This window comes from Pristiophorus japonicus, chromosome 7, assembly GCF_044704955.1.
Source record: "Pristiophorus japonicus isolate sPriJap1 chromosome 7, sPriJap1.hap1, whole genome shotgun sequence".
In the NCBI taxonomy this organism is placed as follows: Eukaryota; Metazoa; Chordata; class Chondrichthyes; family Pristiophoridae; genus Pristiophorus; species Pristiophorus japonicus.
Window position 1 is genome coordinate 50,590,523 of NC_091983.1, and position 27,581 is coordinate 50,618,103.

Sequence of the window (27,581 nt, forward strand, 5' to 3'; positions counted from 1 at the left end):
AGTTAGGTTAGCCTAATCAATATGTAGATTAAAGTTGCTCATGATAGCTGCTGTACCTTTATTGCACACTTCCCTTATTTTTTTTGATGCTGTCCCCAATCTCACTACTACTATTTGGTGGCCTGTACACAACTCCCACTAACGTTTTCTGCCCTTTGGTATTCCGTAGCTCCACCCATACCAATTCCACATCATCCAAGCTAATGTCCTCCCTTACAATTGCATTAATTTCCTCTTTAACCACCAATGCCACCCTGCCTCCTTTTCCTTTCAATGAATCCTTCCTCAATGCTGAATACCCTTGGATGTTGAGTTCCCAGCCTTGGTCACCCTAGAGCCACGTTTCCGTGATGCCAATCACATCGTATCCGTTAACTGCTATCTGCGCAGTTAATTCGTCCACCTTATTCCGAATACTCCTCGCATTGAGGCACAGAGCCTTCAGGCTGTCTTTTTAACACACTTTGACCCTTTCGAATTTTGCTGTAAAGTGGCCCTTTTTGTTTTTTGCCTTGGGTTTCTCTGCCCTCCACTTTTACTATTCTCCTTTCTATTTTTTGCTTCTGTCTCCATTTTATTTCCCTCTGTCTCCATGCATAGGTTCCCATCCCCCTGCCATATTAGTTTAACTCCTCACAAACAGCACTAGCAAACACTCCCCCTAGTACATAGGTTCCGGTCCTGCCCAGGTGCAGACCGTCCGGTTTGTACTGGTCCCACCTCCACAGAACCGGTTCCAATGCCCCAGGAATTTGAATCCCTCCCTGCTGAACCACTGCTCAAGCCATGTATTCATCTGCGCTATCCTGCGATTCCTATTCTGACTAGCACGTGGCACTGGTAGCAATCCTGAGATTACTACTTTTGAGGTCCTACTTTTTAATTTAACTCCTAATTCCCTAAATTCGTCTCATAGGACCTCATCCCATTTTTTACCGATATCGTTGGTACCTATATCTACCATGACAACTGGCTGTTTACCCTCCCTTTTTAGAATGTCCTGCACCTGCTCCGAGACATCCTTGACCCTTGCACCAGGGAGGCAACATACCATCCTGGAGTCTCGGATGTGGCCGCAGAAACGTCTATCTATTCCCCTTACAACTGAATCTCCTATCACTATCACTATCACTCTCCCACTCTTTTTCCTGCCCTCCTGTGCAGCAGAGCCACCCATGGTGCCATGAACTTGGCTGCTGCTACTCTCCCCTGGTGAGTCATCCCCCTCAACAGGACCCAAAGCGGTGTATCTATTTTGCAGGGGGATGACCACAGGGGACCCCTGCACTACCTTCCTTGCACTGCTCTTCCTGTTGGTCTTTCATTCCCTATCTGGCTGTGTACCCTTTTCCTGCGGTAAGACCAACTCGCTAAACGTGCTATTCACGTCATTTTCAGCATCGTGCATGCTCCAGAGTTCATCCATCCGCAGCTCCAGTGCCGCAATGTGGTCCGTCAGGAGCTGGAGGCAGATACACTTCCCACACACATAGTCGTCAGGGACACTGGAAGCGTCCCTGACTTCCCACATAATACAGGAGGAGCATAACATGTGTCCGAGCTCTCCTGCCATGACTTAACCCTTAGATAAACTTAATTTGGCAACAATAATGTTAAAAGTTACTTACTGATAAAGAAAAGAAAAAGAAAAGCTACTTAGCAATCACCAGCCAATCACTTACCCCCTTGGCTGTGACGTCACCTTTCAATTTCTTTCTACTTCTTTTTTTTTGCCTTCCTGCTTCAGCTGCACAAGCTCCGCCCCTCCGACGCACCTCGCTGGTCCCCGAACTGCTGGGCCTCATATAGGCCACTGCCGCTCCAACTCCTGCCTCTCCATCGCACCTCGCTGGTCCCCGAACTGCTGGGCCTCTTATAGGCCACTGCCGCTCCGACTCCTGCCTCTCCGACGCACCTCGCTGGTCCCCGAACTGCTGGGCCTCTTATAGGCCACTGCCGCTCCGACTCCTGCCTCTCTGATGCACCTCGCTGGTCCCCGAACTGCTGGGCCTCTTATAGGCCACTGCCACTCCGACTTCTGCCTCTCCGATGCACTTTGCTGGTCCCTGAACTGCTGGGCCTCTTATAGGCCACTGCCGCTCCGACTCCTGCCTCTCCGACGCACCTCGCTGGTCCCCGAACTGCTGGGCCTCTTATAGGCCACTGCCGCTCTGACTCCTGCCTCTCCGACGCACCTTGCTGGTCCCCGAACTGCTGGGCCTTTTATAGGTCGCTGCCGCTCCGACTCCAGCCTCTCCGACGCACCTTGCTGGTCCCCGAACTGCTGGGCCTTTTATAGGCCGCTGCCGCTCCGACTCCCGCCTCTCTGACGCACCTCGCTGGTCCCCGAACTGCTGGGCCTTTTATAGGCCGCTGCCGCTCCGACTCCCGCCTCTCTGACGCACCTTGCTGGTCCCCGAACTGCTGGGCCTTTTATAGGCCGCTGCCGCTCCGACTCCTGCCTCTCCGACGCACCTTGCTGGTCCCCGAACTGCTGGGCCTTTTATAGGCCGCTGCCGCTCCGACTCCCGCCTCTCTGACGCACCTCCTTGCTCTTGTATTCCATGCCTCGACTAATAAAGGCAATTATTCCATATGCCTTCTAAACAACCATATCTACCTGGCCTGCTATCTTCAGGGGTCTGTGGACCTGCACTCAGGTCCCTTTGTTCCTCTACACTTTTCAGTGTCGTACTATTTAATGTGTATTGCCTTATTCGACCTCCCCAAGTGCATTACCTCACACTTATTGAATTCCATTTGCTGCTGTTCCACCCACCTGCCAGTACATTGATATCTTCCTGCAATCTGCAGCTTTCTTCTTCATTATCAACCACACAACCTATTTTAATGTCATCTGCAAACTTCTTAATCATACCTCCAACATTCAAGTCCAAGTCATTAATATATACTACAAAATGCAAGGGACCCAGCACTGAGCCCTGTGGATACAGCCTTCCAGTCACAAAAACACCCAAATGGCAGACTGATCATGAAAGTATTACCCTTTGCTTCCTGCATCTGACCAATTTTGGATCCAACTTGCCAGTTTGCCCTGGATCCCATGCGCTTTTACTTTCATGATCAGTCTGCCATTTGGGACCTTCTCAAAAGCTTTGCTAAAATCCATATACACTACATTATATGCACTGCCCTCATCGACCCTCCTGGTTACTTCCTCGAAAAATTCAATCAAGTTAGTCAGATAATACCTACTCTTAACAAATCCATGCTGACTGTCTTTGATTAATCCATGTCTTTCCAAATAAGATTTATCCTGTCGCTTAAGATTTTTCCCAATAATTTTCCCACCACCGAGGTTAGGCTGACTGGCCTGTAATTACTCGGTCTATCCGCTTCTCCCTTTTGAAACAAAGATGCAACATTAGCAGTCCTCTAGTCTTCTGGCACGACACCTGTAGCCAGAGAGGACTGGAAAATGATGGTCAGAGCCTCTGCTATTTCCCCTTTTGCTTCTCTTAACAGTCTGGGATACATTTCATCCGGGCCTCTCCAAGCATCCGTTAGTCTCCAAGCATCAGGCACAACTCCAATAGTTATAGATTTCTTAAGACTAGCAGACCGCCACCCAATTTTTCAATGTTAACTGGAACAGGTGGCAGTGGGAAATGAGACAACATACCTTCACCCACTTTTGTGCTTGGCCCATTTTCTGCCGTCATTTCTGACAGCTGCCAGACTGCCTGCCATTTATTATCCCAAAAGATGAAGCAGTATTAATGTGGTCACATCATATACTCCATTTTCATACACTGATTTATATTCTTGCCTTTATATTCTTGCCGGTTTTATTTATGTGCTGAGAGTTGCTAGTTGCACAGAAAAGGCAAAAGACAATTTAAGGACCTAGATTTCTCTTTGTTTTTTATTGTTGTCAACTACTTTGACGTCTGTCTTTATTCCATTTGCTGAGGGGCTGTCAATCGCTTCCACCTGCATTTCAGACAGGACATTTTAATTGGCTGGGCAGTAACAGGAATTAAATTAAATGAGTAAAAATCAAGTGGATTCTATAAAGGGCCGGTGATCGACACTGACTGGGCAGTGAGGAATAAAATCTACTCCAATGGCTCTTTTATTGGGAGCTCCTTTCTACTTTTGCTTCTTGGACGAAGAGGAGGATGAGCATTGGAGGGATACTAGACTGTTGAGGTTACACCAGAGGCACATGCCACTGACCCACTGGCACCCCACCAAAGCAGACTCAAGCACTCTTAACTGGCTTTGACTGTGGAGCAATGCCTGTAGAGGCTTCATTTTCCAAAATAAGTTATCACTGCTTTATGCCACGTGCTGCAAGGACACCTAATCCCAACTCCACCACAGGCAGCACTCTACCAATGGCTGAGGTCACGATCACTCTTCATTTCTATGCTGCAGAGTCATTCCAGACTTTAACATTAGCCAAATAGCTGTGCACAGATATAGTAATAAAGTTACGAGTTGTTTTCCAGTACTAACAGTTTCATCTCATGACTAACAAGCAGTAACATCCTCCTCCTCTTCCAAGAAGCAAAGATAGAAAGGAACTCCCAATAAAAACATAATTAGGTACCTTTTACAGAGGGCTAGGATTTCCCCTGGTCCCAGGAGTCTTAGATTCCATTCACATGGCTATTCGTGCTCCCTTGATCAATACCTATAGTTATGTTAGCTGGAAATTATTCAAAGGGCCAATTGTTTGTAACAAACCACAATGCAAGTGAATGCTCATTTCCCTAGGCATTCCTATGATTCTTTTAGTTTAAGGAACTCAGCTGTGCCAATACCCTTTGACTCAGATAGGCAAATCTCTGGGCGGATCCTGGAAACCTATCCTCTACAGTCATGTGACATCTGTACGCTTTCCTAGGACAGAAGCAACTAATACTATAAGGAGGTACATTTATCCACCAGAGTAATCACTGAGTACATCACTGATATGTTGAACGTGTGCTTCAGGTGCTTGGATTGATCTTGGAGCATGCTGCAATACACCGAAGGTAGGGTCCCAAGGATTGTGGTGGTGGACTGCAAGCTGCACAACTTTGCCTTATGAAGAGTGTTCCTTCTTGAAGCTCCAAGAGACAAAAGCATCATGGGAAGCAGAGGAGCAGAAACACGAGCAGATTGAGGAGGATGTTGAGGATAACCCAAGGACATATTTCATGGCACATGTAACATAAGATCTTCTCTTGATTACCATATATGTCTATGTGTTTAATAGTGCTGCGTACATCTTCCTGCTTCCCACCACTAACATGTTATTATCCACAGTCCTATCACCATACACACTAGCTCACACAACTTCCATTTGTATTACATAATGAAAGCAACTTACAAACCTTACCCCGAAAAATGACTTCATACACAACAACCCTGACATTCCAGTGGGGTTGATGTGCAGAAATAGGGTGGAATCTGGATTTTCCAGGTTTCTGCCCGGTGCTATTCCAGGAGCTCTGCACAGTACAACCCAATAGGCTCAACAGAAGCCATGCCTGCTAAGAGCCCCAAATAGCTGAGGAAAGAGTGGCCACAATTTTAAACTTTGGATGGCAAGGGGTTTTTTTTCTCTTAAGTTTCTTTGTTGGCCGGTTAAGGGTCTTTGATTCTCCTACTCAGAGCAGCAGGGTGAGGCTCCAATTTCCAGTCACTTCTTTGAGGTAGGGACCTCTTGGACACCCCTACAGTTGCGGTCCACCTGCCCAAAATAATTAAACTACCTTTTAAATAAACCACAGGATTTATGATGGAGTCAACATTCTTTGCTGCAAATCCCGTTCCACTACACTTCTGGCAGCAAGCAGGGTCCCTGAATATGCAGCCCAATAACTGTGTACTGGTGCTTGTTACCATCATCCTTCCCATTGTCGCCAGTTTGTGGCATGTGAAGTCTCAAGCCCAGCCTTGTGCTTGTCCTTGGTCCTTCATGAGTAAGTGGAATGCATGAAGTGGTAAACTGCCATATTCCATTACGAACCTCTTCAGCTTGAGATGTCCTTGTCTCCTGGTAGCTAAGTCCACAGACTGACTTACTGCAGGCTGTGTCTCATGCTATTGCAGTGGGCATCCTGGTTCTGTGTCCTTTCAGCCACATGTGCAAGCACTGAAAGGGGCTCGCTAAGGCACGCACATGTACTGACATCTAGAGAGACAGTACTACCATGTGCCCATGCCACTGGTGCTGGGCACTGTCTCCGTATTGCCATGGATCTGAGAGAAAACAGACTTAATGGTACCAATGAGATCAGAGAAGCCCATGTGATGCTTGTCAGCAACACATCCCCAATCCTTTCGGTGCCACAGAGAGCACTCTGCAATCTGGCATCCAGCCCTCTCTATGGCAACATTCTGAGCATCAATAGATGAAGCACAGACTGCCTTCATGGCTCTGCATTGGGGATCTTTGCAGCAGATATCCTTGGAGTTGCCACAATCCAGGATGGACTGCAATGATGCAAAGTCATCCAGCATTGTACTGCATATGTGGCTTAGTGTACTTCTCTATGCAATCCACCTGCAGTATACTGTTTGGCATGGCCACCAATTCCTGCATATATGTTCGATGCTCTGCAAACATTCTTCTTTTAAAAGTAGGACCCCAATCTCTCCAATCAAGGAGTGACATTTCTTGAACATTCCAGTCATTAACATGTTCCTCCTCAAGTTCTACCACTAGCTGCTTTTGCTCCCTGTATCATCCAGTGCACTCCTCTGTGGATCACTTTCTAATTTCCCTGAAGGAGTATGTGTGCAAAGGAGAGTGTGCGTGATGATGTGTTCCAGTAGGACTAGATCCACAGGAGCCTGGTTCTGCTTACTCTGGCACATCTAGAGGAGAAAAAGAGGAAGAGGTGTTAGAATGGGTGCTGTGAAGCAGAGTCTGCAGGTCATTTTTAGTCGAAGAAGAAATATGAGTGGTTCACAATATAGTTTTCTTACAAGTAACATAAAGTGCAGTAGGATGAGAAGGAAGAGAAGCAAAATGTCATCATGAAGCTGCATCTGGCACTTGCCATTCTACTTCCCCATCTCTGGTACAGTCTACTGCCTCACTACTCAAGATTTGGAGAGATTTATCATCATAGGGACTAAGAGAGAAGAGGTTTAAGGTTCATCACCTGTTGTAGTTCTCTGTCTGTCGTTATGGACTGTCTTCTCCTTAAAAAAGAATGCACAAGATTAGAATTACCTTTGATTACCATGACATGCAGTAAAATCCAAATGTTAGCATGCAGCCATTGTGGTTGTAATGACAGGTGCTTGCACCAAACAATTAAATTCTATGTGAGGCTTTGGTATGGTGACTGCATGTAAGGCTGTGAGTGAAATAATACTTTCAGGTGAAGGCTGGGGATGTAAAAGGCCCCATGCTATCTCGGGCACTGATGGAATGCAATTCAAGCACTTTAACACAGTGTGAGGTGAGATCATTATGAATGGTAGATATGCTTAAACTTAGTGTAATCTTAGAAGGTATGGATTGATCCTCCTACCTTGCTTGAATTGGTAGGGTTGTCAAACTTTTTCCTGCACTGAGTTGCCATGCATGGGGTATTAGCTTTGGCACTCACTCTCTTCCAACTGCCTCTGAGCCATATGCCTAGAAGGCCTTTATCACTGTTCCAAACAGTGCCTCCTTCCTCTGCATGACTTCATCCAGCAGCATTTCCAGATTTTTCAGTGAACCTAGAGGCTTTCTGCCCTCCTGCAGTCCTGACACATTACTTTGCCAGTAACCTTGCTGATGTGCTTTCCGGCTATTTTTTTGTTGGATGATTGCCCCCTTAAGCTATTGCAGTCCCCTGCCCTCAAACAAGTATGATACAAATCAGTCGTGTTCTTGATGCCCGAAGCTCACTGCCATTATTTTAATTAGGCTGACCCTGAGCATCAGGTGAGTGCAAATCACACATTGCCTGACTTCCACTTTCAATTTCACCCTTTTCAGCACAAAATCTAGGTTTAAATCCTGTGCATTTTCTCCTTTAATTATTTATGGCTTCCAGGACAATAGCCCCCATTACCGAGGAGTCTTCTGGATATATTATCCTTGCAGTTTCTACGTAACACCTGCTTCACTAACTTCTATATGGGTAATGGATCACGTACCCATATTTTCTACGATTGTAATTTATCTACATTATTCTTTTGAAAAACTGCCTTATAATACTCATGGATAATTTATATATTTTGTTAAAAGCTTTTTGCTTGTTTTACAAAAATACAAATTCAGATTGCAAAAAAGGACCAGAAGGTTAGAAATTAATTAGAAATAAACAGTTAGAAGTGGAACATGCTTCATATTTCACTCCTTTGCCAGTGTTGTTACATATTTTAACTGTTTACATTTTGTTTAATCATTTGTCTCGCTTAGCTTGTTGCTTCTATCAATTCCATTACCTTAAGCCCTTCTATGCTTTGGATATGTTATATTGTCCAGGAGTAATACATTGGCTGGAAAGCGCTTTGGGACGACCCGAGGTCGTGAAAGGCACAATATATGTACAAATTCTTTCTTTTCAGCTGTGTCTGTGGCTCAATGGGTAGCACACTCACCTCTGAGTCAGAAGGTTGTGAGTTCAACTCCCACCCAGGGATTAGGCTGACACTCCAGTGCAGTGCTGAGGGAGTGCTGCACTGTCAGAGGTGCCGTCTTTTGGATGAGACATTAAACCGAGGCCCCGTCTGCTCTCAGCTGGATGTAAAAGATCCCATGGCACTATTTCGAAGAAGAGCAGGGAAGTTATCCCCGGTATCCTTGCCAATATTTATACCTCAACAACATAACAAAAACAGATTATCTGGTCATTGTCACATTGCTGTTTGTGGGACCTTGCTGTGCGAAAATGGCTGCCGCGTTTCTCACATTACAACAGTGACTGTACTTCAAAAGTACTCAATTGGCTGTAAAGCGCATTGAGACGTCCAGTGGTTGTGAAAGGCGCTATATAAATGCAAGTCTTTTTTTTTGGACTGCTCCAGCCTTGGACAAGATGAATTATCCTGTAGCAACAGCTGTCTATTTGATACTTCTGATTGGTTGAAAATTATCCTCTGCAGCTGATTTTCAGCCATTTAGAGGGTAAACTGTCCAAAATTGTATTCATCTCCAAAATGAATAATGGGACCTTTGGAGGCATAGAATACAAAGCAAATGTAACAAAAATATATAAAAAAGTAGAATGGAATTAATACTTAGTAAAAGTGGAAGAGAGGAAAGATAAGACAGAATGGAGGAAAAGAGAACATGGGCAAGCAGAAGTAATTTTAATTCCATAAAGTTATTATAGTCATAAAATGATTCCTTACATTTGAATAACTTAATACTGTAATATTAGGCTTTGTTCCAGCATCATCGTGAAAACTGAAATTTATTAAAAATTGACCAGACCAGGGAAGCTGAAACTTGCTCAGACCTGTTGACAGTCTCAGGTCTAAAGCACCAAAACCATATATATGTAACACATAATTTCAGTTTAGATTCTAAGAATCAATAACCCCCTTGATTCTTATTCTGGGTGACTCTACACAATAAGTACTCATGAATTCAAGTCCAACTAACATCATACAATCCCATTAGACAGTCTATAGCTGCGTACATCGTAGGACAAATTATGCTATATTTGTGACATCTTAAATAAGTTATTGTATGACTGTGTCATGTAGGTTCATCCCAAGAGACCAGTTAATTGGCAAGCAAATACTAGAATAAGAATGCAAATAATTTTTATGTCTGATTATGTGCAAAAATCATGAAACAATATTGATGTGAAATTATTGCAATAAGACCACAGTAATAAAATAGTTACTCAGCTGTAAATAATTTCTGTGTGCATTTCGTAAATGTTGATACTAAAGGTTGAATTTCTGCCGAGGTTCTCCCGCTCACCTGCCGTAACTACGGCAGAAGTACCGCGGAAAAATGTTGTATACACATTTATGCCGTTTTTCTGGGTTTCCGCTGCTCTTCTGCCAAAACTATGGCAGATGAGCAGCAGAATCCCTGTGGAAATTCACTCCCTAAATGTTTTGTCTTCACTTTTTGTATAGTATGTCCTCATGGTATATAATACCTGGCCACAATTTAAAAAAGGATGAAATCAAGTGAAGTGGAATTTGAATTAAAGTTAAATAGCTATTGATCTAGCCCTGAACCAGTTTTTACCTTCTATAGTAAATGGTTTCCATTAACTCACAGTGTTAGCATAATTAATGTGTAGTCAATGTAACTTTCTTTTGTTATCGGTCATTCTGATACGGTTCAATTGAAATCTGGCAACTTTAGTTTTAAAGACAAGGTAGCTGAATAAATAGCTCTCAACAGATGATTATTTTATATTCTAGAAACAGACAGAAGTTGTACCTTTAGGGTAGTATGGCTTTTTAACATGACCATCGGAGGATCTAGACTTCTTCTCATCTCCGACATGATGCCTTGGAATTTGATCTGATGTGTCTCTCTTTGCAGCTTCCATAGCCATTTTTTCTCTCATCGCCTTAGCCCTCTCTGTTTCCAGAGCAATGGCCTTTTCTAACAGAGTCAAGTTTCCCTTGGTCATATCAAACACCTCCTCAGACCGTTCAGATTTGACTGAGCCAGTGTCATCATCTCTGTCATGTGAATCTTCTTCCTTAACACCAGAAGAAAGAGCTCTAGAACGAGGACTAAGCTGTTCTTCAAGCTTCATCAGGTTAACCATATCTGAATAGTTCCGATCTGACATCCTTCTTGTGATGTCATCATCAGGTCTGTTCTGTTGACAATCACTAAAATGATGTTGCTGGTTTCTTTCCTCATGCTGACTCTCACTCAGCTTCCTAGCCAAGTCAAAACATTGGTTCCTTAGGCACTCAAGACTGCTCAGGCAAACAGCCTCATCACTTTCATCAGCAGTCTTTTCCATACCATCATTGGTGGACTTGCATGATCCTAAATTCACATTTCTAATTTCATTCTGTATTAAACCATCTATGCGACCCCTAACACTTGCATTGTCTGAAAGTACCACACCATGTCCTTGAGCCAGTAGTTTAAGGGAATCCACTGTTTCCCTAACAACATCACTGTCAACATCCAAACTCAGCTGGCAGGAGTCACTTTTATTTGTTTTTCTACCCCTGCTCCCGTTAGTGTCACTATCATCCTCCAGGCCACGCGCCGTGCTGTCACTCATTTCAGACTCTGTCATAGCCCTAAATGCTGCATCTTCAGCTATTTTGCCCAGGTTTAATAATGATTTTGCAACAAGCTCATCATAATTGTCATATTCATCATTGTTGTTATCATCTTTCTCAATGTCCTGGTTTCTCCTGATATTATCAGATTCTTCTTGAAGGTCTTCTAATGGAAAACAAGAAAGCAAAGCTTAATTATTGTTTTTCACCTCGAGATGAAATTATTCAATGGGTATGGTTTATTGCCATTAAATCTTTCCCATCCAATTTTTACCCTATTCTCCTAAAGGCAGTGACTCAAGTGGCACTATGGTTCCACAGGAACTGACACAGCTCTGGTATCTTGCTCATGTGACCATTTTCCATGCATAGAGAGCAATGCCCTAGAATTTAATGGGGGTTCTTCAAATCTCCTACCATCACTTTGGCAGGAGACCAGATGAACCCCAAAAGAAACGACGTAAATGCTGAAAAAGGCCCTTTATACTATTTCGCCAGGGGTTCCACCAGGAGAACCTCCACAGAATTTCACAGCCTGAATGTCAGCAAGCTATTTTACGATGAGGGGGCATCACCTAATTTTGTCCTCAGTGAACCTCCAAACTCTGCACATGTTCCAGCAGCAGCCATCAAGAGCGGAAACTCTGATTTTTTTTCTGGGTGATTCCTTTTTTCTTCTCTCATAGCTAAGAAACATTGAGGCCAATTATTGTGGCCACTGCTACCCTGGCTGAGATCATCTAACTCAACAAAATACCAGGGATAAAACCTGGTCTCTCCACGTACGGCTCAGTACCACATCATATGGCGCATTTATCCACTGAGTCTTCAGGAATGCCTTGGTTTATATTTTATATGTATGCATCTCATATCAAACAACATTGAGCATGATTATTAACAAATGCATGCATAATATAAACAATTTTTACTAGGTAATTGAATAGTAATAATAGAATTATCAATACAGCCTACAATTTAGTATCAAGCCTATTGGCGTGTGATGAAACAATGATAAAAGAGGGGTGCCACAATGATTGGCATGTAGGAACAACTGGTGTCTTTACAACGCCTCCATGATCAAGTCATGGGAATTCATCATACTTGTTAAAAATAAATTTATTCTGACTCACAATACTGAAACCTAACTCATGGACTATTGTAACTTTAGTCTGAAAATTAAAATGGTATACTGGTTTTACAGCAAGTTATTACAGTTATCATTAATTAGAAACAATATTTTTATTCTCCTTCTTATAAAAGCAAATAATACCCCAAACAACCATCTGGGTGCAGAAAATCAAAACTAATTTATATGCATTAGTAATACAGTTTATAACTATTGTATAATTGAAACAAAAACCTCTTTGAGCTTACATGCTTGCTGACAGAATTGCAGTATTAACACATAAATAATCTCTTGGTTACCATCACTACAGTAATTATTATTGTTTCCAAGTGAATATTCACAGGTTTAACAAAGTCACTTGGGTGACAAAGTTTTGAACTAATTGGCTTGTCATGAAATAAAGATGAAAAAAAGGTCCCATCATGATTGGCATGTAGGAATAAGAGGTGGCTTTTATGAGGCCTTATGATCAGTTAATAAAGTTCATCACGTGTTAAAAACAAGTTTATGCTGATTCACAACAACACATTTAATAATAAGAGGGTGATTTCATCAATCGCAATGAATCTGGGCTACGGTGTTGTGTCTCTTTCACCAAACCAAGCTTCTTGCAAACACAGCTCACCACAGGCAATATGAGATTAGCAAATTTATACAAATGTTGAAAATAAAGTCAAGCTTCATATTTAATCTTCAAATAATGCAAACTAAAAATGAAGACAGCTGAACCCAAACTGGGAAAATCTTTGCTTTGACATTTAAACACTGAGCAGTGTTCAATAGTTATTTCAATCTGTTTAACTGCAATGTAATTCGTACCTTGTTCATTACTTTGATCTTCATACTCTTCATCCTCCTCATCTTCCTCTTCTAATTCATCCTCATCTTCCTCTTCGGCTTCCACATCCTCTTCCTCCTCTTCATCTTCCTCCTGATCATCATTTTCATCAGAGTATTCCTCATCTTTCTCATCCAGCTCCTCTGTACCATCAGTCTCATAGCACTCATCTACAGAAGAGTTGTCTGTTCTCACCAGAAACTGTTTTCTCTTAGGAGCTGGTTCACTTGGCTGCTTATCCTGTATTTTCCGCTTTTTTGCTAATGGACATCCATAAACACTAGAACAAGGAAACAGAAACATTAGTAAAAGAGGAAGATTTTCCACAGTAACAAGTTATATTTAGAACAGCAATATTATTTGCTGTGGACAAACAAATTACATATGATACGACAGTTAACAATCAGTCTTTGAGGGTCTTGAGCAACAGTTTAAAATGTTCTTAGATGATCACTGGGCTGCCTGAGATCATTTTGATTATTTACAGAGAGTCAACTGTCTCATTAGTTTTGTTAACGTTAAATTTAGTTAGCAATGAGCGTGAAATTCTATACATGCACACTTGCCTCTTATTTAACAATTTACTGCCTGTGTATATCAGCAGGTTTAAAAAAAATGTATTTACTTCCTACTGACATTTTACAAAGAGGTCGTTTGCCACCTTGCAATGTAAGACAGTTCTACGGTCTTTTCATTTATATTTCATTTACACCAGTACGTTAAAGTGTCTGTAACTGTAACTTATTTTGAGGATTAAGATGTTCTATTGCCCCACAGAGGTCTGTTTTTCAATTCATGTGTTGGAAAAGTATTCATCTAAATGTTTAACTAAATAAAAGTTTTGAAATTGCTCTTATTTGTGTCAGCTGTCACTCAGTGGGTAGCACACTCGCCTCTGAGTCAAAGGTTGTGGGTTCAAATCCCACTCCAGGGACTTGAACACAAGTCTAGGCTGACACTTCAGTGCAGTGCTGAGGGAATGCTGCTCTTCAGAGGTGACATCTTTCGGATGAGGCTCTCAGATGGACGTAAAAGATCCCATGGCACTATTTCAAAGAAGAGCAGGGGAGTTATCCCTGGCACCCTGGCCAATAGCTATCGCTCAATCAGCATAACAAAAAGTTTATCTGGTCATTATCACATTGCTGTTTGTGGGGGTTGCTATGTGTAAATTAGCTGCTGCAGTTCCCACATTACAACAGTGACTACACTCCAAAAGTACTTCATTGACTGTTAAGCGCATTTAGACATCCAGTGGTCGTGAAAAGCGCTGTAAAAATGTAAGTCTTTCTTTCATTTTTCATAATTTTTATTTAGATTAGTTAACACTTTTAAAAGACACTTGTCAAAATATGAGGGAGGCTTCCTTTCAGCTCCACTTCTCATGTTAACCAGCGGCATCAATGGTTAGCACACTTCACGGACAACATTCCAGGAAAATGGGATGAAGTGGTATTTTCAATTGCTTGGGAATATGGTTGTGATTCTGAATTTGAGAAAAGGAAATGGAGAAGAAAACTGGCGCTACCATAAATAAATGTAAGGGATGATTTTAGTTCTTCCCAATTGCTGGAAATGGAGCAGGTGAGCAGTTAAAACGGAATGGTTCCATTTCTTGCTCTGTTCCTGCTGATCTGTGATTTTAATGCCGGGGTCCCATATTAGTTCCATTCGGAATTTTAACCTACTCCTGAAACAAAAAAAGAAGTAATCTTAGAACATTGCAAGATGGCTGTCAGGAAGCCCCTCTTAGTTAAGTTAAAAACACTTTCCTTAGTGGGGCTCAGAGGAACGAGTACCTATAAGGAAAGTCCGTGCCTCTGCTGCTCCGGCCTTCCCACGCTCTCCAGCTAGCAATACTGCCCAACTTAATCTCACCAACCTGACATAAATGGAACTGCTTTCTTCACACCTCAGTGACCACAAGTTTGAGTTCCAGTGCTGGCTGACCCTCTAACGCACAAACTAATACTAGCTGTCATGTGTTCAATGGGACTAATTTTGACAATGTGCAATAGTGTGAAACTGGCGATAACGAATTGGGGGCCTGTTTTACATCTCTCCCAATTTTTATGTCCATTGATTTCAATAAAAAAAAAATCGGGAGAGATGGAAAGCAGGCTGCTGATGCACTATTGCCCATTTTAAACTATTGCACAAAGTCAAAATGCCCCCCTATGAGATTTTAGTTGAACTGAGGTTTGGGGAGGGAGAAAGGGAAGCTCTGCCTTAGGAAAACTGACAGACCATCCTCCATCAATGGTGCCCAAGACAGTCAATCCTCCATCAATGGTGCCCCAAGACAGTCAATCCTCCATCAATGGTGCCCCAAGACAGTCAATCCTCCATCAATGGTGCCCAAGACAGTCAATCCTCCATCAATGGTGCCCCAAGACAGTCAATCCTCCATCAATGGTGCCCCAAGACAGTCAATCCTCCATCAATGGTGCCCCAAGACAGTCAATCCTCCATCAATGGTGCCCAAGACAGTCAATCCACAATGCAGAAGTTGTGGAGCAGTCACTACCACATTCACCTGCCCTTATGGCTAGAGATCCAGCACAATGAGAAGCTGCTAAGAAAGGGGAAATAATAAGAGAGCGAATGTGGAAGGAAAATAACATCATTTAAACAATGCTCTAAGTAAAATGCAGAATGTGGTGTGAACAGAATATTTAATCACTTAAGTTAGGTTTCAAATGATATGCATCAAATTATTTTTGTTATTAACTATTCTTTGGACCACTGGAATGTTTGATCAAATATTTACATACATTAAACAATTTCCCAAAGCAAGTGCTTTAAGTGGAGCTCCTTCATGGCAAACGAGCCAAAGGTGGGCAGCGGAAACGTTACAAGGACACCCTCAAAGTCTCCCTGATAAAGTGCGACATCCCCACTGACACCTGGGAGTCCCTGGCCAAAGACCGCCCTAAGTGGAGAAAGTGCATCCGGGAGGGCTCTGAGCACTTCGAGTCTCAACGCTGAGAGTGTGAAGAAATCAAGTGGAGGCAGCGGAGAGAGCATGCGGCAAACCAGTCCCACCCACCCCTTCTCTCAACGACTATCTGTCCCACCTGTGACAGAGTCTGTGGATCTCGTATTGGACTGTTCAGCCACCAAAGAACTCACTTCAGAAGTGGAAGCAAGTCTTCCTCGATTCTGAGGGACTGCCTATGATGATGTATAAGAATACAAATATATTTATGTTTATTCTCTTATTACCACAGTATCAATAGGCTGCTCAAGAATATGATCAACTGAGTAATGTATTTGTAGAATACCGAGGCCGAGATATTACGTTGCGCCCCATTTGGAGGTGGTAACATTCGCGAGGCGGGACTTTTTTTCACCAGATGCGGAAGTCCCATCCCACTCTCGTAATCGGCGTTACCGCCCCTCTCTGGGGTGCTAACCGGGCGGATGGGTTAGGATCAGGGGTGCAGCGCTATGCACTGGGCTGCATAACGCTGCCGCGTCGGAGAGGCTCTCCCCTTCATTAAAGGGTAGGGCCGAAGCTGCCAACTGTGCAGGGCCCTACCTGGGCCAGCGGACAGCGGGGTGCCGTGCCACCAGCCCATCACTCAAGCGGAGTGCCGGGCTGGCAGATTGCAGCACGGACCCCACGTTCAAAGTGGCAACAGGGTGCGGCAAGTAAGTCGATACATTTTTTACTGACCCATCTGCCACCTCCCCTTTACCGTGACCTCTGCCGCCCCCTTCACGTTCCCCTGAAACCATTGCAGTCATTGCCCAGCGGGCCAATTTGTGTTCCGTGGCGAAAACGGGGTGTTGCGCATGGTAATGATGTCGTCACTGGTGCAGCCGCTAAATTCCCGCCGAGTTTAGCGGGAGTCGTTACTGGTGCCGCGCCCGGACGAAAAGTCGTTTGTGCTCTGTTAGCGCTCCCCGGCGCACACGACCCCAGTTTCTCCCTGTATCTATTGTGGATGGTTGTTAGTTGGATGATCGCCTGTTAATTAAACTTTTTAACTGTTACCTGCAATGGTCACTGATCTTGAACTTAACTCTTTTGAGATATATTAATTTACAATATACATTAATGATTTGGATGAAGGAATTGAGTGTACTATCTCCAAGTTTGCAGATGACACTAAACTGGGTGGCGGTGTGAGCTGTGAGGAGGATGCGAAGAGGCTGCAGGGTGATTTGGACAAGTTAGGTGAGTGGGCAAATGCATGGCAGATGCAGTATAATGTGAATAAATGTGAGGTTATCCACTTTGGTGGCAAAAACACAAAGGTAGAATATTATCTGAATGGCGGCAGATTAGGAAAAGGGGAGGTGCAACGAGACCTGGGTGTCATGGTACATCAGTCATTGAAAGTTGGCATGCAGGTGCAGCAGGCGGTGAAGAAGGCAAATGGCATGTTGGCCTTCATAGCAAGGGGATTTGAGTATAGGAGCAGGGAGGTCTTACTGCAATTGTACAGGGCCTTGGTGAGGCCTCACCTGGAATATTGTGTTCAGTTTTTGTCTCCTAATCTGAGGAAGGACGTTCTTGCTATGGAGGGAGTGCAGCGAAGGTTCACCAGACTGATTCCAGGGATGGCTGGACTGACATATGAGGAGAGACTGGATCAACTGGGCATTGGAGTTTAGAAGGATGAGAGGGGATCTCATAGAAACGTATAAGATTCTGATGGGACTGGACAGGTTAGATGCGGGAAGAATGTTCCCGATGTTGGGGAAGTCCAGAACCAGGGGACACAGTCTTAGGATAAGGGGTAAGCCATTTAGGACTGAGATGAGGAGAAACTTCTTCACGCAGAGAGTTGTTAACCTGTGGAATTCCCTACCGCAGAGAGTTGTTGATGCCAATTCATTGGATATATTCAAGAGGGAGTTAGATATGGCCCTTACGGCTAAAGGGATCAAGGGGTATGGAGAGAAAGAGGAAAGGGGTATTAGGTGAATGATCAGCCATGATCTTATTGAATGGCGGTGCAGGCTCGAAGGGTCGAATGGCCTACTCCTGCACCTATTTTCTATGTTTCTATGTTTCTATAACTTAAACTGTCTTCTTCCACTTACTTTCATATAGTTTAATTATCAATGGTAATACATTTTTGTAAATGTTTTTCTTTGTATAAACTACAGTGCCACTTACAAAACTGTTCATTTTACAAATCAGAGCTTTTAAATCCTATTCACTAAAACAGTCAAAATAAACTGTAGTTGATACTGAAATTGAACATCATTGAATAGATTTCTTGTCCAGGAGTTTCCGCTTTGTGTGCAATCGACGATCTGGGCATAAATTGTGCTCAAACTTGCACATTTTATTGCCCACCCCTAATTGCTCTCGAGAAGGTGGTGGTGAGCTGTTAAGAATTGTTTTTTTTTCCACTCAAACTCATTTGAATATCGCCAAATGTAAAATCTTCCATGAACTAGCGCAGTCGGGCAGCGTTTTAGAACGTAGTTTAAAAAAAATTGTATTAAAAATATTCGTTGATATATTGAGTGGTAACCTGGTACAGTTTTAGTAACACGGCTGAAAATGGGTCCATCACAAAAAATTAAGCATTTTTAATCAGATTGTCCAACAACTGTGAGTAACCCAATTTTAAATAACTGAAAATGACATTAAAAAATATATACAGAACAGTTTACTAGTTTATATTGGTGTACAGTAGTCAGTTTGTTGTAATTTTTTTTTAATTTCAAAGCTTTTAAAAGGTACCTCTTTGTGTCATTGCGCCTAAGAAAAAGTTTAATTTTAAGAGCCTCCGCGAAGACTCCAAAAAAGGGTGCAATTAGTGGAAATTTGCCATCCTGACTGATTAAATCTGGTCACGTGATCAGTTTTTTTTAGACTAGTGCAAAAGATCTCGCTTTGCACTGAACGTATTTTTGCGTGAAATTCCTCGATCTTTTGCACTGGTTTGGCCGATTTCAGGCAAACTGCACTTAACAAAGCAGCGCAACTAAGCAGAAACTCCAGGCCCTATTGTTTTAATGGATCCTGTGGCAAAGTCTCAATTGTTTGTTTCCTTGATTTAAAATTCAGATTGTGTGTCTACACAGTACACACCATCATTGATTGAACTACCGAAGGCATCTAATGACACAAAGAATGGGTGTATTTAATTGTGAAGATACTTAATTAACAAACCTGTTTGATGTACACGTGAGTAATTTTGTGTTTCAGATAGAATTGTATAGTCCCTTTTTCTTTAGGGTGAAATCTTTCTACTATTTGGGAAAATTTACACCAATCTATTGTCTTCATTTAAATTTACGCATGACATGTTGGGCCGTAAATTGCAGCCTTTCCAGGTGCGTATGAAGTGCGCAGGTGTGCACTGCGCATGCGCCTAAACCTGGCACTTGTGATTGCGTACCTCTACAACTAAAGGGCCTCCATGGGCAGAGTCTATTTGCCCAACTCCTGCCCAGCGACTGTCCTTAAAACTCTTACGCCTGGTAAAAACAGGCGTAAAGTCTGGTTTCACCAGCGTAAGAGATTGAAAACATAGAAAAAATAAATGTTATGACTAATTTTTATGTTAAAAACCCTGTTCATTAAGGTAAGTTTATTGTTAGCACTACTAAAATATTTTTAAAAATTCAAAAACATAATTTTTTTTCTGAAGCATTCAATTTCTATTAATTTTAAATGAGTGAGGTACATTTTTTTTAATTTATATGAAGTGTTTTTTTTTGTTTTAGGGGGTATTCCCATTCATAGTAATGGCAGCTCCGAACAACAAGACTGTGGAGTTATAAAAAAATCAGGAGCCTGGCCTATTCAAATTCGCTTTTTTGACAGGTCTTGTGGGAGCTACTATTTTCCGAACTAAGCCACAGGCTTCGCGTGGGCAGAGTACCTGGACAGCGTGACTCTACCGGTTCAAAATGGAATTCTCCGTGAGTGCAGGGACTGCAAGTAGGTGTGCATTGTATTCGATGGTCGGAGGCTTGCGTCCACGGGAAGCCTCCCACTGCAATTTTTGACCCATTGTTTAACCATTGTTTAACCAAACTTTAATTTGATCCTTAATGTTTAAAGTTTAATTTGTCTATGTTTGTCGGTTTTAGTGCCCCACCCCTTTCAGCCAGAGGGCAATTGTAAAATTTGTGTTTCTAGTGCCCTCAAAAAAACAAGGGGGCACTTGAAAGGTTTTTGGAGTGTGACCTCCCTTTAATCAGGGGGCACTTGTTTAATGTTCACAACTAAAATAGTTGTAGACCAGCAGATTCTGCTGCCATTAACTTGAGTCCCACAGACCTGCCTTGCCTGCTCCCAGTGCAGGCCCACAAGGCAGCAGCTCTGCCAATTATGTTTGAAGCAAATAAAAACAGAAAATGCTGGAAATACTTTTTTAAAAATTCGTTCATGGGATGTGGGCATCACTGGCAAAACCAGCATTTATTGCCCATCCCTAATTGCCCTTGAGAACATGGTGGTGAGCCACCTTCTTGAACTGCTGCAGTCCGTGTGGTGAAGGTACTCCCACAGTGCTGTTGGGGAGGGAGTTGTGGGATTTTGATCCACTGATGATGAAGGAACAACGATATAGTTCCAAGTCAGGATGGTGTGTGACTTGGAGGGGAATGTGGAAGTGGTGGTGTTCCCATGCGCCTGCTGGTGTTGTCCTTCTAGGTGGTAGAGGTTGTGGGTTTGGGAGGTGCTGCCGAACAATCCTTGGTGAGTTGCTGCAGTGCATCGTCTTCAACATCATCATAGGCAGTCCCTCGTATCGAGGATAACTTGCTTCCACGCCAAAAAGGGATGTTTCAATGAAGGACCTAATATTTCAGGTCCTAAGCTACATGTTAAAGGGTGGAAGGTGCCTGTGCGTGGATTTTTTAATGTGTGGTGGCCGTTGTACACCAGCCACTGCACGGGCTTGACAGGGCTAGGTCTTGGTCCAGTGGCAAGGATTAACCAAGACTGCTGCAGCTCATCTTGTAGATGGTACACACTGCAGCCACAGTACGTCAGTGATGGACGAAGTGAATGTTTAAGGTGGTGGATGGGGTGCCAATCAAGCGGACTGCTTTGTCCTGGATGGTGTTGAGTTTCTTGAGTGTTGTTGGAGCTGCACTCATCCAGACAAGTGGGGAGTATTCCATCACACTCCTGACTTGTGCCTTGTAGATGGTGGAAAGGCTTTGGTGAGTCACGAGGTGAGACACTCGCCGCAGAATACCCAGCCTCTGACCTGCTCTTGTTGCCACAGTATTTATGTGGCTAGTCCAGTTAAGTTTCTGGTCAATGGTGACCCCCAGGATGTTGATGGTGGAGTATTCAGCGATGGTAATGCCGTTGAATGTCAAGGGGCGATGGTTGGACTCTCGATTGTTTTAGATAGTTATTGCCTGGCACTTGTGTGATGTTAGAGGGAGTTAGATATGGCCCGTACGGCTAAAGGGATCAAGGAGTATGGAGAGAAAGCAGGAAATGGGTACTGAGGTGAATGATCAGCCATGATCTTATTGAAAGGTGGTGCAGGCTCGAAGGGCCGAATGGCCTACTCCTGCACCTATTTTCTATGCTTCTATGTTTCTATGTTATTCCGGAAACCATCTTAGCAGTCTCCCAAGCTAGTCAGAAAATTGTACCAGTCATTATTTGATTTGTCTGAGAATCCCGAGTTGTTATTTTTTTTATACATAAGGGGTTATGGAGCAGAACTTGAAAACAGAAGGGAAGTTTTTTTGAAAATAATCCATCTAACCCAGGGCCGGATTAAGGGCCTGATGGGCCTGGGGAAAACTGATCTAAATGGGTCCATAGTTATGTTTGTTCATGTTCATTACATTACGTATATGATTCTGATTCTGAGTGTGAAAACATAGGCCAGTATATTCAACAATGAAAGCATATATTCTGTATCAAGTAGGCATATATTCTGGTTCTGATAACATTACAATACTAGATTCCTATAATATGCAAATTTCTCTCACGAACATGTGAAAAAAAACAGGCTAGTATCTATTCTGTTCTGTATATAGGTACATTAGTGTATATAGGTACTTCTGTATATAGGTATAAACAAGTGAATCTATTGTCCTCGGTCTTGTTTTTCCTCTCTATTGTCTATTCTATTCAGCCTATTTGGGAGGCCTTATATTTTTTTCCTACATTTATTTGGTGGGCCTATGTTCTTTAGTGGGCCTGAGGCCGCAGGCCCATTCGCCCCCTGGTTAATCCGCCCCTGATCTGACCCGGAGGAGGAGCTTACAGCAAGAAACCATACATCAGAGACGCAATGGCGTAGCAATTCGATCAAGCAGCTTTCTGGCGTTAAATGGCAGGAAGCGCATGCTCATTACACGCCGGAAATGCCCAGCCATCATGCTGGGGCAGGCAGAAAAACTGATGTCAGGGTCCTCACCTGAAACAGGCATTAACCCCGAGGCTTATTGAAAGAAGGGGTCGAATATTGGGTTGCTGTGAGGGAGCCAATGCCAGTGGCGACAGTGTTCAGTTGGCCCAACAGTCAATCCTTAAAGGGACGACAGTAGAGTGCCCCTCCTGGTTCTAAGAGGACCACTGCTATCCATCACTTCCCACTCGACCTCGACCGTGACCTTGACCAACCCCAAGCTGACACCATGCCCGCCCCGATCACAATCGCCGCCTCCCCGATCACCGCTGCCCTCCCCGATCACCGCCGCCCTCCCCGATTACCGCCGCCCTCCCCGATCACCACCTCCTCTCTCCCGGATCACCGCCCCCACTCTCCGCGATCACCACCCCCCCTCTCCCCGATCACCACCTCCTCTCTCCTGGATCACTGCCCCCACTCTCCCCGATCACCACCTCCTCTCTCCCGGATCACCGCCCCCACTCTCCCCGATCATCACCCCCTCTCTTCCGGATCACCACCCCCTCTCTTCCGGATCACCACCCCCTCTCTCCCGGATCACCACCACCACTCTCCCCGACCACCGCCCCCTCTCTCCCCGACCACCACCCCCTCTCTCCCCGAACACCACCCCCTCTCTCCCCGAACACCACCCCCTCTCTCACCGAACACCACCCCCTCTCTCACCGAACACCACCCCCTCTCTCACCGAACACCACCCCCTCTCTCACCGAACACCACCCCCTCTCTCACCGAACACCACCCCCTCTCTCACCGATCACCACCCCCTCTCTCACCGATCACCACCCCCTCTCTCACCGAACACCACCCCCTCTCTCACCGAACACCACCCCCTCTCTCACCGAACACCACCCCCTCTCTCACCGAACACCACCCCCTCTCTCACCGAACACCACCCCCTCTCTCACCGAACACCACCCCCTCTCTCACCGAACACCACCCCCTCTCTCACCGAACACCACCCCCTCTCTCCCGGATCACCACCTCCTCTCTCCCCGATCATCACCCCCTCTCTCCCGGATCACCACCTCCTCTCTCCCCGATCATCACCCCCTCTCTCCCGGATCACCACCACCACTCTCCCCGATCACCGCCCCCAGTCTGCCCGATCACCAACACCTCACTCCCCGATCACCACCCCCTCTCTCCCCAATCACCAACATCTCACTTCCCGATCACGGACCCCTCTCTCCCCGATCACGGACCCCTCTCTCCCCGATCACCACCCCGTCTCTCCCGGATCACCACCCCGTCTCTCCCGGATCACCGCCCCAACTCTCCCCGATCACTGCCCCCACTCTCCCCGATCACCGCCCCCTCTCTCCCGGATCACCACCCTGTCTCTCCCGGATCACCACCCTGTCTCTCCCGGATCACCACCCTGTCTCTCCCCGATCACCGCCCCCTCTCTCCCAGATCACCACCACCACTCTCCCAGATCACCACCACCACTCTCCCCAATCACCACCCCCTCTCTCCCCAATCACCACCTCCTCTCTCCCGGATCACCACCCCCTCTCTCCCCGATCACCACCCTGCCTCTCCCCGATCATCACCCCCTCTCTCCCCGATCACCACCCCCACTCTCCCCGATCACCACCCCCTCTCTCCCCGATCACCACCCCCTCTCTCCCCGATCACCACCCCCACTCTCCCCGATCATCACCCCCTCTCTCCCCGATCACCACCCCCTCTCTCCCCGATCACCACCCCCACTCTCCCCGATCACCACCCCCACTCTACCCGATCATCACCACCACTCTCTCCGATCATCACCCACCACCCTGATCCTCACTGCGACCCTCCCCTCATCACCCGTGCCCTCCCCGATCTTTGTGTCCCCTTCTCCAACGAGCTGCAAATTAGATACCTGCATCTCGCTCGGTCTATGATCATGAGGCCAGAGGCCCAATATTATGTTCGCCTCAGAACTATCTAGTCAGACCAGGGAGCAATCCCCAAACTTGGGCACCCCTGTATTTCTACGCCAATACATCGACTTGGTGGTCAAGAAGAGGTTGAATTCACAATGCAGTAACCAAAATATTGTTCATCAATCTGACACAGCTATTTGAATATTAATTAATGTACAATGGTCATTATCATTAGCATTGTTCTTATTTTCGATTAGTTATGCTTAATAGAGATATTTAGTTGTAAATAAAATTTACTAGTTGCTTTAATCTGCCATTTTCTGATCTGTATACTACTTCGAGGAGAATCTGGTAGCATGGTACAAACTATATTAGAACCAATAAGCAAATTACTGCAATATTATCCCCTTGGGTATGCACCTCTGAGATGGTAGAGTACAGCTTCCGATCACAGAGTCAACAGTATGCTTGCAGGAACAGCTGATAGTTACTTTAAAAAGTTGCTACAAAATTAATCCTGAACTCTAGCAGATATTTTTCAATCATAGAGTTAAATAAAGGGTAATTTTAACCCCCAAAGATGGGTTGGTTTGGGTCAGATAGGAGGTTAAAATGTTAGGGCTAGAAATTGCGTAGCACCCTGTTTGCGGCGATAACTTTAGTGGGAGCGCAATAGTATCGGCGGGCACTACCCAATTCCAGTGGACGCGAACTTCTGGTTTGGCGCTCCAGGAGGGAAGTGCAGTGCTAAATCAAGTGCTACCACTTCCTTTGGAGTGCTAAACTAGGCAAGAGGCGTGGTAGCGGCAGAGCACTGCACAATGTCCAGTGCAACGCTGCCAGAATCACAGGCTCCTTCCCACCGTTAAAGGGAAAGGCCATTGCTGAGGATGCTGCAAGGAAAGGATTCGATAGGCAGTGTCAGCACCTGCGTTCCACGACGATCAGCCCCAAGCACTCTGACCGAATGCAGGGCTGATCAATCGCGGCAGTAGAAAATCTAAAAAATGAGCAGAGAGGAGTGATAAAAGAAGTTTGGCCTATCTGATCACCAATCCCTTTAACTACTGCTCCCCAAGCGGCCAACCAACCTCACAACGCCTCCTGCAGCTGCCGTTGTTGATGCTCAGCGATGCTGCAGGGAGTGGAAACGAAGTTAGGATCTCCAGGGCAGAGGAGATCAAGGCATTAAGGTTTACCACCACCGCCAACCTGCAAGGGAGGTTTGCGGGCATCGGTCCTCTCGCCAGTAGCGCCCCGTTATCGACCCCCAGAGGTGCTATTGGGAGGCGATAAGGAGGTCAATTTCTCCTCCTTAAAAATTTAAAACAAAAACCCAACCCGCCTCAAACCCGCCCATTCCCGGTTTTAATGAGGGTGAGGTGGGCAACCAATCCACCCTCAGGAGACGGGTCGGTCATTGAAACTTTGTCAGGAGGCTGCATGCTTTCATTTTAACAGTGGAGCTGTATGTGCGGTCGGAGGCTTCGTGTGGGCAGATGCCATCTGCCTCTGGATCCACGGAGACTTGCGCTCTGGCCTATACGTGTAGGCCTGCATAGAGGCTCATGTATCCCAGTGGCGCACGTGGTTTGCAAGCGCCTCTGGGATCATGTGGGCTGGCCCAACCAATCAAAGAAGGGAATCCCCATTTGGGGGATTGTCCGTTGTGCCCCGTAGGGGACGAAATCCGCTCTGTGATTCCGGGAGGAGCTCCTCGGCCACAGGGAGAAGACGGTTGAGGAGAACTTTAGCGACCTTCCCAGTGGCTGATAGCAGGGAGATTCCCCTGTAGATTCCCCATGATCTTTGCAGCGCGACAGCTGCAGGAAAAATACACGGAGCAGCGCCAGCCTTCGGCCGTCTGAGGAAAAGAGTGTTTAAAGACCAGGGTCTCAAATCTACCACCAAGCTCATGGTCTACAAGGCTGTAGTAATACCTGTCCTCCTTATGGATCTGAGGCATGGACGATGTATAGAAGGCACCTCAAGTCGCTGGAGATATATCATCAATGATGTCTCTGCAAGATCCTACAAATCCACTTGGAGGACAGGCGGACCAACATCAGTGTCCTCGACCAGGCTAACATCCCCAGCATTGAAGCACTCGATCAGCTTCGCTGGGCAGGCCACATAGTTTGCATACCAGATACGAGACTCCCGAAGCAAATGCTTTATGCAGAGCTCCTTCATGGTAAACGAGTCAAAGGTGGGCAGCGGAAGCACCCTCAAAGCCTCCCTGGTAAAGTGCGACATCACCACTGACACCTGGGAAACCCCAGCCGAAGACTGCCCAAGGTGGAGAAAGTGCATCCGGGATGGTGTTGAGCTCTTTGAGTCTCAACGCAAAGAGGTCAAGCGCAGACAGCGGAAGAAGCACGCGGCAAACTAGCCCCAACCACCCCTTCCCTCAACGAATGTCTGTCCCACCTGTGACAGGGTCTGTGGCTCTCGTATTGGACTGTTCAGCCACCAAAGAACTCACTTTGAGATTGGAAGCAAGTCTTCCTCGATTCCAAGGGACAGCCTATGATGATTATGGGGATTCCATATGTACAGAACACCCAGATGTATGAATGGGGCTCACATAAAAAATACATTTAACATAAGAAAAACTTTTTAAAAAGTTATATATTTAAAATTAATTAAAATACATAATTAAATATGTAAAACAAAAATTTAAGTTTTTGAAAAATAAATTTGAGGGGGGAGAAATTTGCATCGTTTATACCTCCTGTTAGCACCCATGGGGCGCAAACGATTTCTCGCCCACCCCCAGCATGGACAGAGCCCCCTCTCAGCACAGACACGCAGCCCGACAGACTCACCCACACCCCCGCCGCCCCCCACCAACTGATTTCCAGCCTCCTATTACCGAATTCTTCTCCCACCAACCAGCCCTATAGTGCATCTGAACATGTTCGGGCAGGACTTTCGGAAAATTTATGTAAATCAGAACCAGTTATTTAGATTAGCCTGGCCTGCACATCCTTGGACTCTGAGTACACTGCCTGCTTTGGGGTTAATACTCACTGCAGCCACCTCCCCTTTAAAATCTGGGCCTATATCTCTCTTCAACAGTCATTGTTACATTTTTAATTTTCTTTGAGATCTCTTCAACCATTTCCATCCCTCTTTCAACTGGCCAATTTTGCCGATGTTTCCAGTTAAAAAAGTTGGTTTATAAATCTTTGTTTTTT

At 45.0% G+C, this 27,581-nt stretch overlaps 1 protein-coding gene across 1 annotated transcript in view; it reads right to left on the reverse strand.

The window, feature by feature from the left end:
• Positions 1-27,581, reverse strand: part of myt1lb (myelin transcription factor 1-like, b) — a 432,704-nt gene that overhangs the window by 314,557 nt on the left and 90,566 nt on the right. The window contains exons 5-6 of the mRNA XM_070884356.1: positions 13,127-13,425; positions 10,370-11,347 (exon numbers count right to left, since the gene is read on the reverse strand). Coding sequence (XP_070740457.1) covers positions 10,370-11,347; positions 13,127-13,425 — 1,277 coding nt within the window. The remainder of the gene's footprint in view (positions 1-10,369; positions 11,348-13,126; positions 13,426-27,581) is intronic.